General features: G+C 42.7%; 1 protein-coding gene across 4 annotated transcripts in view; it reads left to right on the forward strand.

The window, feature by feature from the left end:
- Positions 1–2139: 2139 nt before the first annotated feature.
- The window catches only part of RSU1 (Ras suppressor protein 1), a 71641-nt gene continuing 60968 nt past the window's right edge, over positions 2140–12812 (forward strand). For 3 of the 4 annotated variants that reach the window (XM_044424812.1, XM_044424814.1, XM_044424813.1), the window contains exons 1-2: positions 2140–2305; positions 4517–4633. In XM_044424812.1, the coding sequence (XP_044280747.1) occupies positions 4525–4633 (109 nt within the window). In that variant the 5' untranslated portion in view covers positions 2140–2305; positions 4517–4524. The remainder of the gene's footprint in view (positions 2306–4516; positions 4634–12812) is intronic. The other variant, XM_044424811.1, reaches the window with a different exon arrangement.

Below are 12812 nucleotides of genomic sequence, written 5' to 3' on the forward strand. Positions count from 1 at the left end.
TCTCAAATGCAGTGTCCATACAGACTGCAGCTGGGAGAACATTCTGTAAGGTGTTGTGGTCTCGAGCTGACCATCACTAGCCTATATTCAGATGTTCCTCAATCTTCCATAGCTCAATAAATTACAGTGTCCTCGCATGCTTGGTTATCCTGAATCATGTGAACTGTGCCTAAGGACATATGTTGGCAGGAGGTGCCCATTAATATCCTACCTTCTCAATTAATTTAACATTTCTTCTGAGAGTCTTCTCATTGCAAAGTCATGGCTGCAAGGGATCATTTAAAAGCTGAGTCTATTCTACTCTCACTTTTGTGAAGTTTATATGAACAATTTGCTGGAAGGGGAAAATGTGCCATTTATTTTCCCAGTATTCCTAGACCTCTTTGCAGTGCACCTTCCTTGATTACGTTTTCACTGTGCTATTGAAGGAAAAGATGGGGCAGGTATATAGTAAGCTAGGCTACTGAATCTTTGCAGTCAAAAAGTGCTTTATACTTGCTCATCCCTGCCAATCTGTAGAAAAGAATTACTATAAAAAGAAAATAGACTATTAAAATATGTGGGAGGCATCAAAGACTGACTGATCTAGTTACAACTGTAACACTTCCTGCAAAGACATTCTGCTAATGAGGGGTGCAAAACTGTGGTTTTCCTGATGTTTTGTGGAAGGGGCGAAATTACAATTCAAATTAGCTTGTTTTAAGTATTTATTACATTTCTCTGTTGGCCCTTGGCTGAAGATCTCTGAGCTGTTTACAAGACACAGGACTTATCTACAGGAGGTAGTTATTCCATGTTCATGGTTCCTCAGTCACAGTGGTTTGCAGATTCTTTATGCAATGCCATCATTTTCCAAGGCCTCTCCCTGCAACCATTTAGCATTCTGAGGAGGAAAGTCTGGTATTTCTATGAATGTGGACATGAAACCCTGGCGTAGTTGTGCAATTCTGCTACACCACAGCATTACCTAGTGGTTTCTTAATGGAATGCATAGAAAGGAAGAGAAAAAATAACATCCATGTTAAAGAGGCTAAAATTAATCACACAAAGGATCTCAAAACAGACACCTTGGCAAAGTGGCAGTTTAAAAGCTGCATGTAGAAAAGGGCACAGTTTCAAACCATAACATATAAAAAAAAGTAAAACTAATATAAGTCTAAAGTGGATGAAACCAAAGAAGCAATTAATATAAAAGCCAGCAGCAGTGCAAAGATTTAAAAATCCACGAGCACAGATTTTTAATTGGTAAGGCTAAAAAGCCTGGGTAAATAAAAGGTGCTGAAAGTCCACAGTGTAGACATTATGGGGAGATCATTCCACTGGGTGCCACCACTGAAAAGGCCCTCTCCTTTGTTGCTGCCTCATTCATTGGATGCCTGGAGGATTTTCAGTGGCACATTTTTTTTAAGGTCCATGAAGGTTGTAGGCATTCTAAAAGCATCAGCTTAGTTTCTGTCTCATATTTAAAAATGTCATATTTAAAAACGTCCTTCTGTCTCATATTTAAAAACGTCCTACAAACGGCATTCCAGAGAGAACCACGCTGGCTGTATTATCGGAAATTGCACAGGATGGCACCTTTACTGTTCATAGCCGCGTGCCGTATTTGACCCCTTTTTTGTTAATATCCTTTTGATCTGTGTGCGCTAATGAACTTTCCTTGTACACAGCAATGCAGACCTATCAAGCATAAAATGAGGCCGCGGAAAGAGGGATAAACTGTAATGTTGTTTGCATCCTTTGCCACGTGGGCTCCTAAAACCATCCTGCCCACTACGCTCCGTTCCTTACCGCCATCGTATCCCCTGCTGTCTCACTGGACGCCCTCCGATGCGTTTGTTGGGAAAATGCGGGAGCTGTAGCTCAGCGCATCTGGAGAGCACCAGGTTGGGGGACCGCCACACAAGTTTGCAACAACTTCCTTCCTTTCGGCCGCCTGTGCGGCTCTTCCGGGCTCGCAAGGTGATTGGCTCGCTTTGGCGACCTCTCAACCAATCGCAATCGGGAGAAGATGAAAATTCCTCTCGGATTGGGTAGCCGCCGGCAGCACATTCCGAGCTGCGGGCGGAGCCGCTGCTTCCCAAAGCGATTCGCCTTACTTGGAGCGGAGCGCTCCGGGCTTCCCTCTGGAACTCCCTCCCGGCCGGGCGCCTGGTCCTGGAGCGCGTGCGCACTGGGAGTGGACGGGAACTCGGGCTGAGGCGCCGACGACCCGGAGGCGGCGCTGGGTAGGGCGTGTGCGCGAGACGTCGGGAGCTCGCCTCGCCGCCTTCGAGCTGACCAAGCGGCCCGGTCTCTTGTGTCGGTGAGTTGCTGCGTCGCCCGCCGAGCAGGTGCCTGGGCGGTGGGGGAGCCCCTCAGTCTGCAGCGCGCCCCCTCACACTTTCTCTTGGGGAAGGTGGCCGCTGCTGACCGTGAGAAGTGACAGCTCCTCTCAGGAAGCAGATCCCCATCTCCTTCGAGGGCGGTGTCGCTATTAAAAAAACAACAACAACGGACACCAAACCGGCTGTGCTTTTTTATAGCTGGACACAGGCAGCAAGTCAATTGGTGAAGCTTTTCCGTCACTGCTTAGGGACGGTTGGGAGGGACGCTTCACCTGTGGATTTCTGCCCGTGCTGCATCTGCATCAAATGCAGAGATCATGTGGCTGTTTCCGTGGCCATCAGATGCATCAGTGTGAACAACTGGCCACGAGAGCTCACGCCAGAGTGAGTCGCTTAGTCTTTAAAGTGTCACCAGACTCTTTGGCGTTTTTGCTGCAGCAGAGTGATGTGGCCATGTCTCTGGGAAGCTTTCAGAAAGTGGCAGCATAGTCCAAGGTGGCTTTTTCGAAAACTCACTCTCCTTTTTTCCAGGGTCAAGAGGAAATGGTTTGTACTTTGTGTTACTGAGCATGGTCGTCCAAGTTTTATGAGGCTGGTTTCCTTGTGTCAGTTTCACCAGAGCGTGACAGTGATAGAGAAAAAGCATAGGAAAGAGTGGGCCTTCATATTACCAGCTAAGGGGCCCCAGCTAGAATGCTGAGAGTTGTAATCTAAAGCATCTGGAGGGCACCAGATTGGGGAAGGCAGTGGCATGAGTCTTAGACATTGCTTATTATTGGTTTGCTTGTTGGCAGTAATGGTACCCTGGCCTGTACATGTTGCCTCGACTAGCAAGGACTGACATGGGGCTTCCAGTGCTTTTCCATGTAAGGATCTGATCAGATCTGCACCTTCCTAGCTCCAGCTTCTGACACTCTGAGGCAGGCCATCATGCTGCTTTTGCATTTCAGGAAGCCATTGTTGGGACTTACCCTTGAATATTGTGGATTGAGCTACTTCACGAGCTAAGAACAAGAGAAATGTCAGTTTTGCATGTTACTTTCCTGTCATTTTGAAAAAATGTGCTATGAGTGGGCCAGCAGTTGAAATATATACCCATCCATCTTTGTAGATTTTATAATACAGTGTGTCCTTAAGTGGGGCAGTTAGGATGATTAAAAGTTCCTGAAAGTTTTTCCATTCATGAACCCAGTTTATATTATGCATATGCCAAATTGCCTTTTCCTTCTGCCTTGGAAGGGTTCTGCATTTTCGGATTTTAAAATGGAACAATGATAGGGATGCAGTCCCAATAAATGTTGGAGGTGAGTTAGCACAAAAGCACTGTCCATCTGAACGGACTGGGATAGGAAACATAGGAAGTGGCCTTTTATCAAGTAAGCCTATTTGCTCTTCCACCTAAGGAAGCACTTGACATTTTTCAGCACCTGCCAAGGTACTCCAGTCTCTCACATTTTTAAAAATTAACACATTTTCTTATTGGTGCTGAAAATTGTGATTGCATAGCCAGTATAGCCCAGTACTGCCAATTCTGACTAGTAGTGGCTTTCAAAGTTCAGAAAAATAATTAGGTGTTTTCCACTACCTGTCTGATCCTTTAGTTGGGCGATTGTGGAGGCCACTGGGGCCTTCTGCATAGAAAGCAAATGTCTTACCACTGAGCTATGTGTTTCTTCCCATATTAAGCAGTGTGTTTGTGCAAATCATCTTCCCGTTTCTTGTCAAGACTAAGCAAACTTAACTCCTGAATTTGAAGATCCCAGCAGCAACTTTTGTGATTACCAAAACAGCAACTTGCAGATGTTTTAAAAGTAGAGATTGCTGCTGTGTCCTTCTGTATGCTTTTAGCTCAGATGCACTGTTGCTCATGCAAGCAGAAAATACCAGTGAAGAGTTAATCAGGGGGTAGGCCAGTTGCTGCAGCTTTTGAACAGGCTCTTGGCTGGGAGACATGAATTCATGCAAGATGGCTTGCTGCCTGCCGTGAGCTAAAAATTCGCAGGTGATGGGTTTTCTTTTCATGGAAGGGAAACAGTGATCTTGGATGAGTTTGTGACTCATCCAATGTATCATTGGAACCAACTCAGTTGGGACAATAAATAGCGCCTGCCTCTAGTTGCTGTCGTCTTTTTCTTTTCTGAAACAGCCATGTATTTACATTCCACACTGCGCCTCTGTCCTTGTTTCAGCTTTCACCATGTCCAAGTCATTGAAAAAAATTGTGGAGGAGAGCAGGGAGAAGAACATTTTGGAGGTGGACATGTGCGAACGAAGCATCTCTAATATGCTGGACATACCTGGTTTGTGTAAGTATTTTTCTTCCCACCCATGCCACCATGGGGGCTTTGCCATTTCTCCCAATGTACATTTGTTTCTGTAGGATGATGTTGCTTGCAGTTCATCCTCCAGAGTTGGTAATCTTGGAAAGCAGGTTTTGCATCTCCAGTGTATTAATTCAGGTGTTGAAAAAAGTGTTCGAAGCATGCCTTCTTTTTCTCTTCTTTACTTTTCTTCCTGGTCGTACTTGTAACAGGTAGGTCATGTGAACTGGTCTTGTGTAATGGCTGAGACTATGAGTTAGGCAAGGCTCTTTCTACTTCAGGCCCTATTTGTAAATATAGGAATTATAATAATACAGGCCTTACCTTATAGAGGTAGCCTGAGGATTGTTGCGATAAGGTGATCAATAGCTCCTAGTCATAATGGCTATATGTTACATTCAAGATCAGAGGCAGTCTGCCACACAGTACCAGATACTAGGAAACAACAGGGGTAGCTGGCACAGTTCTTTCCATGCCAGTTGTAAGTGGGAAGTCTCAACTCCAGTGTTGGAATAGGGACTATGAAAAATCCTGTGCCCCCTAAAGATGCTTTCTAGGGGCCAAAGGATCATTCTGTTAATGCTGAGTGACTTATTCAAGAAGAACTGGTCACATACTGTTTATAGTTAAGTTTATAATTACCTATAATTTATCTTTTTAGATTGCCAAAGCAGACTTGTAATGCATGCAGCCAAACAAAGAGTGTGTCTGTGTATATATTCACATAGATGGAGGGTTCACTCTACAGTGCAGTCCTTTGCACATTGGTTCAGACATCCAGTGGGCTTTACTTCCTAATAGGTACATTCAGGATTGCAGCTATTCTGTGTGAACAGTAGCAAAGATGAGCTTCTCAGCTTGTTGGGCAATTGAATTCATGTGTCACCCAAGATGGATGACAACTATCTTAGAAATCTTACATTTCAGAGCAAATTCTTACTGAGGCACTCAGGGCCATGGAACCCACATTTTTCTCAGGACATGCATGGGGAGTTCTTTGAATTGCATTGTGGGTTCTCTTTTTAAAAACTGCAATTTCAAGGTGGAAGATAGTAATTTGGGCTACAGCCAGATTGTGACACAGGAAAGGAGCCTATTACTTAATTGCACCTCATGTATTATGCACTGGGAATAATCTGTATTTGCATGTATAAATCTGCAACTGCATCACTACAGAGCAGGGATTCCTACAGCTGAAATTGGTGAGGAAAGAATTTTTTAATCTTAGTAAAGAACTGGGAGTCAGCACATCATCCAGTGATCTACTAATAGATCCCAATCTATCTTCAGCCCAGGTTTAGGACATTGGTATAGCAGTTTGTTTTCCAGAATAGTGTAGTTTCACAAAATTCCAGAACCTGATTGAGAAATAAACACATACTATTCTTCTGTGTTCTGTTTGTCTGCATCTCAGGACTGTATGTCATCAACCAGTTGCCTCACTTTTGTAAATATATACCCAATTCAGCTTGTCTGGGTCCCAACAGAGCTCTAGGAAATATGACTGACCAGTCACTTGCAGATGTGTATGTGTATCCATCTGTGCATTCCCCTGAAAATAATGCAGTACAAATGGATGACTTCTGAAATCAGATGTGTGTCCATTTATGCCCATGGTTCCTAATCTAGCAAAAGCAGCAAGTGTAGAAATCTGATTGCATGTATAACTTTCTTTATCCTGCACAGTGCAAAATGTTCACTGATGCTTTTTAATTCTGTGATTAATTGCAAAACACTCCTGGTTGTAGTGTCGCACATTTCAAGCCCATTAGGGTTGAGATCAGACAGCTCCTGTCGTTCATGAACATGTGTGCTTCCTCACCAAATTGTTTTAATGACTGGAGTTTTGACCCACCAAAGAAATGTCGGCCTTGCTGTTGTCCAATTTTAAAGAGAGGTGAACCCCAGACTGATTGGGATGGAGAGTTTGCTAATAAAATCAAATGGTTAAACTAAACATTTGAGGTCCAGTCCTGTGCATGTTTAGAAAGGAAGGGAGTCATGTAACTTGCAGCATTCCCCAGCCAGTCATAGGATTGGAATCTTAATCGGACAGGAAGGGCCTTCCAGATGCTGTTGCACTGCCACTTCTATCAATACAGACCAGTATAGCCCTCAACATCTGCAAGGTCATGTGCTTCCTATCACCATATCTGGTGCATTAAAATCATTAAGACTGATTAGTATAATTATTAATAATATCCACAGCTTGAAACAATAAACACAGCTTGAAACACGGTTCAGTATGATGCCTGTCTGTCAACAGAAAAACATCCCTCATGTGCACTACTCACGGGACTTCTCCTATTCCCATGGTCAGACCTGAACACATCATACTGAGCGCGGTTATCAGCAAAAACAGCAGACGTGTTGTTTTTGTCCTCTGTACCTTGCAGGATAACTTACTATCACTACACTGTGTAGTGCATGTGCTGTGTGAGGTAGATGGACCATATTGTGACCTCAGGACCTGAATATGTTATTCTAGGTATTACAAAGGGAGAGGAGGAAATTATGCAGCTGCTCTTTTCAGTGACACAGTAAACACAATGTGCAGAGCTGTAATTCACACTGAATGCTTCTCCAGTAAGTGCTCAGTGTGAACAGAAACTGTGAGGAAGCCCTGGCATACATGTCCTGATAAACCAGAATTTTGAAAAGTTCTGGATTATTTTGAGCAAATGAATGAGTTGGTGCGTGCCGCGTGAAGCAGCTAAACAATTGGGAATATAGAAACCATGGTTTCTCAGCCAGGCTTGTCATGGGAGAGATGAAACAAACACCCAGCGCGGGACATTGCTGGTTGTTTATTTCCTTGCAGCAGGAGTAATAAAATATGTTGAACAAGCCTTTGGCTCATCCATGACAACAAATGCTTTAAAAACATACATAAGCACCCTGTGATATTGGTTCACATATATGGATATATCAGATATTCTAAATATCAATTTAAATTATATTGCCATATTTCTTGGGACTTTTATATAAATTTACAATGGCTATTTCCCATTGTATCAGGCATCATCTGTAACCACAGAGTGGTTTGTTTTGTTTTTTAAAATGTTAGCATTAAAAAGTATTCTTACTGTCACTTATGGAAAGTCTGGATATTAGAAATCATTAGATGACATTTTAAAATAAAAATAATTGGTGGGGAAATTCATCAGCATAATCACTAGAAGCCCTCATCTGAGAATTCCTCATTTCTTACATTTATGACCTGTGGGGAAAATGCACACATTTTATCTGTCTCCTGCTTCTGGAGGAGAGTCTGGGTGGGTGAGGAAGACAGGAACCTTGTCTCTCTGTTGCAATGGTCTTTCCAAGGTCAAGGGCATGCTGCTTTCCTGACATAGATAACTCAGTATTCTGGAAAACACCAGTTCTGAAGCCAAGAATTAAAGGACCGGAAAAGATCATATCTGCTGAAACCTTTTCTTAATCTTCTTTTATAACATGTTCTCTGAATTGAACATAAATTAGTAATGGCTTTGCTGGCAGTGAAGAGATCTGGAGCAGCAAAGTCTCTCTTTTCTGGATTAACAACTTATCCCCTGAATCTTCAGAGACAGGCAGACACTAAGTCTATGCTAATTATCTCATAATTAATTCAGATCTGCTTTAACAGGCTTTCCTTTTCATGATGTGACATTAGTTAAGTAGCAACACCTGTCTCAAGAGTTCCCTTTGTCTGAAACATTAAATTATCCAATCAGAAATTATCATATTGCTTAATAATGTCAAGGATATTTAAGTTATTTATCGGTTTATAGCTAGACAGCTTATTAGGCAGATGCTGCACTTCAGTTCCCATTGTGGCATTTGGTTAATTAGGTAGTAGTACTTGCTAATGACTCAGCCACATGGGAAAAGAGTTAACTCTTGTTGGCTAGAAGAAAATGAGCTTTTATTTTATTTTATTTTTAAAAATCCATTTACATGTCAGCAGAGTTTCATATACAAACAAACCAGGAATTGGAACATGCATCAGGAGTATGCAGTCTCCTGTGAATCTGATTGCCAGAGGTGATTATCCTCAGCCCTTAGCAAGTGGGGCACTCTGTACTATTTATTCCATAGGGTTGATTTTCCATGCAGCTTTTGAGCAGATGAGGTACAGCAGAAATTTATTTCAAGCAAGAAGAGAAACTGTCGTCGTGCCTCCCCTTCACCATATTTAGCATGTGTGAAGGAGGACCCTGCCTCTCTGCAAATCTTTTGCGTGTGCCAGGTGATTCAGGGGTCAAGATCAGTGGCAGAAATTGCCACCTACTATAGTCAGATGTAATAGGAAACATGGTTTATTCATGCAGGTGACTGAAGTTTTAAACTTGTTCCCCTTGCATCTGAAGAAAGAGGCCCGAGGCTTGCTGTGCTGCATTACTGTCAGAACAAGCAATGCTTTGTTGTGATGATTTAAACCAGATCAGAGTTTTGCTATCTAGGAAGGGCTTTAATGGGGGTATTGATACAATCGAACTTGTCCAGGTTATAAACTTGGTGCTTTGATCTACCTTGCTTGTCCTGTCTTTGAGGCATCTAGATTTCTTCTTCCCTTATTGTAGTCCTTAAGTTGTATGCTTCTTTAAACTTTTTGCATGCAGCCATATGGGTTGTGCTCTTACTAGACAAAAGTGCTCCAAGTTTGGAAACCTCTGCCTATCCTGTGCGGTGCCAGCAAAAGCCAGGGAAGGTTGGCAGAGCAGAGGCAGCATTTCTTCACTTTCTCCATGTAAATCAGAAAAAGCACTTAGCTGACTTAATTTTCTGTCTCTGGGACTGAGATTTATTGTGGCCACAGGATCAACAACAGGATCTCCAGCTCCACACTCCTCCTCTGATGAGGAGACCCACAGCGTCCCGTGGACCATGGATGTTAAGAATTGCTTTCTTAATTTTTGTTGCAAGTGTCTTGTTATATGGCTGCAATGTATAATGGTACAATCCACTGAAATTTCTTTTGCACAAGTACAAATTGAAGCAAAGGCCATGCTCTTGTGTAACTTCCTTTTTCCGTGGCTTGTGTTGAAAATGTATGTAATTTATCATGGCTGCCTCAATGATGTAGTGGAAATAATTGTCGGATACTTTTAAAACAAGGAAACTCACATTTTAAAGCACACAGGCAACTTGTAGGGGCAGCGAAGGCCAGCATAGAGGGAGGGGTGACCTTTGAGCATGCAAACAGTGCAGGTCTGACCCCCCAGCCCCCCCCTCCGCCTACCTCTCACAGACCCATCACAGGTCCACCTCCACTGATGCAGTGACTTTTAAAAACAAACAAGCGCTGAATTGACAGTTTTGTGCTATTTTGGGTCTTAATCTTCTTCTTACCAAGTGTTGCGTGACTAACCATAGCTTTATCACACTGTGGCAAATGACTGTCTACTCAGAAGGAGGTTTCCTCTTAATCTGTGTAGCAGTAACAACTTGATGAGCTTGAGCTTGAGCTGGAAAAGAGATGATATAGTAACACATTATGGAGAGAGGAAGTTAGGGCTGAGTTTTTAAAAGAGTCTAACTTAGAATGATAAGGCCATTTGGAATGATGTTTCGTAGGATGTTTCCCAAGGCTGGAAATCCTGGGCTGTTGCTAGACATAAAAGATTCAGGCCCCAGCCCCATAGATGCAAGTTTACATAACGTTTGCATATGCTAATTTAAACTATGCATACAGATTTGGACATAAATGACTAGGATTTAGGCAAATTTTATAAAAGGAAAAGCCATTGTACTGATTCCTTCCTGACTACTCTCTCTCTCTCTGCTATCCCAGTGGAAAAGTGTACCAACCAACATGGACCATTCAGGCCAGCGGAAGATTTTTAATTAGCTTAACAGCCATGCATCCAACCATTTTCAAGGGAATTGCAGCAGGGGAAGGACAGGTGACTTCTCTCTTCCCTGTCGCTGTTCCCACTGGAAACTGCTGTCTTCCACTGGCGTGAACGGCTGTTCTGCCTTGGCTTTGTGCCCAGATTAGTAAACTGTAATTTTTGAATAATTTTTCTTTAATCTAGGAAGTTGAAAATCCCATTGACTTCGAAGTATGATGAATTGGCATCAACTTCAACTACATTTTAAAATACTGTAATAGTGTCACCTTTCCATTTTATTTCTTTTTGGCTTTCATGAATCACACAGTGACACTATAAAGAGCCTTCTGAAATCTTTTGCTTTCTGAAATCTAGGCATCACATTAAAAATGAAGCTAGGATGCCATCTTGTGAAATTGGTGACATAGCTTAGCAGAACCTTGCTTTTAAGGATTTTTCTGTCAAATAGTTTCAGTGGCATATTTTTCCTTAACTCTCAAAGCTGCCTGTCATTATTCTATGTTTAGTCACAGCAATTAATCATAAAGATAATTGTCAGCTACTAAGAGAGGAAGTTTCCTCTAGGATATAAATTGTGGCATATGTAGGAATCTGGCCTGCCTTCAGAATTTTGTTGAGTTGCTAGGAGTGCAGTGCAATTCTGTTCCAATATAACCTGTAGTCTAAAGGATTCTAAATCATTTTTATAACCTGTTAGGAAACAGCAACCTGTGGCATAGAAGTCAAGTTAACTTTGGATCCTTTTCTGTGGACTGGTTTACTGGTAAAATAAAACAGCAGTCAAACTTAAACTCACAGATTTATTACAGTGATAGACCAGCATGAGTGCCACTAATGCCAGTCTGTAAAACATTATTCTAACCTTATTCTGATTGCATTTGCACTGCCTGCTGTTTCTTCCCATCATGTTCCCCTCCCCACTTCAGTATCAGCCACAAATGCATGTTCCCACTGCACTGCAGGGAACTGTTCTTGTGGCCATTAAAAAGCAACTACTGCATCAGTAGAGATGGAAGAACCAGGAATGTCTGAACTTTCTGAAATTGCAGAAACCTAACTTTGAAACTTGGTATGGCTCACTCCTGCTTGTACTTGTGAGATGTTTATTTGGTTCATTCAAACATTCAAGCATGTTCAAAGTGTTTATTTCGAAAGAGAAAAATGCAAATTTTCCCTTTGCATTTTTCCTCTGTTGATTACAGCATGAAATTGATCTTTTTTAAAATGTACATTTTGAAGTTTATTGCAAGTTTAGGAATGTGCAAACCATCTTTGAAGCAGTTCACTCCCATTAACATTTACTTTTTGAATTGTGTGTGCAACAATTGCAGATGATTTGCCAACTGAAATAAAATTCTTGCATATCCCTATGCATTAGTGATTTCTAGCAGTCATGGGGTGAGTCATAGGTCAATGACTTTGCCAGTACCTCACTTGCAGAAGTCCCAAGTGCAATTCCTGGTGTCTCCAGTTAGAGTACTAAAAACAGTTCATGAAATTCATGGAAAGACCATAAAGTAGGTGTCATGTGAGCCTCTTTAGCAAGAGCATCCCACAAACAGGGTGCCACCACTGAAAAGGCTCTGGTAATCTCATTTCAAATGGTAGGACACTGGCAGGAGGGCCTCAGACAGCACTCTTGACTTGTCAGGTTCAGGGCAGAGGCAGCAGGTATTTCTGGCTGGAGTACCTGGACAAGGGGTGATGGGGTGGATGGAGATCTTTGTGTGATGCAGTGGGGCCAGGGACAAAGGCAAAGCCAGGAACAAGCAAGAGCCAGATACACAGCATGGCCTGACAGGTCCAGAGGCAAAGCAGAGTCAGGTGCAGGCGAGGATCAGGTATCTGGCATGCTGGTATCCGACCAGAGGCAAGAGCTGCGTCAGGAGCAGGCAGGAGGCATGACTGGGCACACCAGAAAAATCGTGTTGCTGTAGTAAAGCTGAGCCATGCAGGGAAGCCTTCTCCAGAGCCTTCCAGAGCTCCCAGCTGCACTGCAAGATTGAACAGGCGCCCATTTGTGCGGGTACCTCCAAGTCGGATCCTAGGGAACTGCTCTGCCCTTTGCAGACGTATCACCAAAGGAAGCCTTGTCATTTCCGCAGATCCTGTATGATGTCTGGGTAGGTAAAATTGATTTGTCCCATGCTGCATTTGTAAAGCTCTGAGATTATTTGTAGTATAGGCCAGTGCTGGACAAAGATTTTTCTTTGCTTGTTTGCTTGTATTGGAGAACCAATGTGGCATAATGGTTAGAGTATTGGCAGATATGGGACTTGTCCACAGTCAGCCATGAAGTTGTTGTTGTTGTTGTTGTTGTTGTTGTT

This window comes from Varanus komodoensis, unplaced genomic scaffold (genome assembly GCF_004798865.1).
Source record: "Varanus komodoensis strain SLA01 unplaced genomic scaffold, ASM479886v1 scaffold15, whole genome shotgun sequence".
In the NCBI taxonomy this organism is placed as follows: domain Eukaryota; kingdom Metazoa; phylum Chordata; class Lepidosauria; order Squamata; family Varanidae; genus Varanus; species Varanus komodoensis.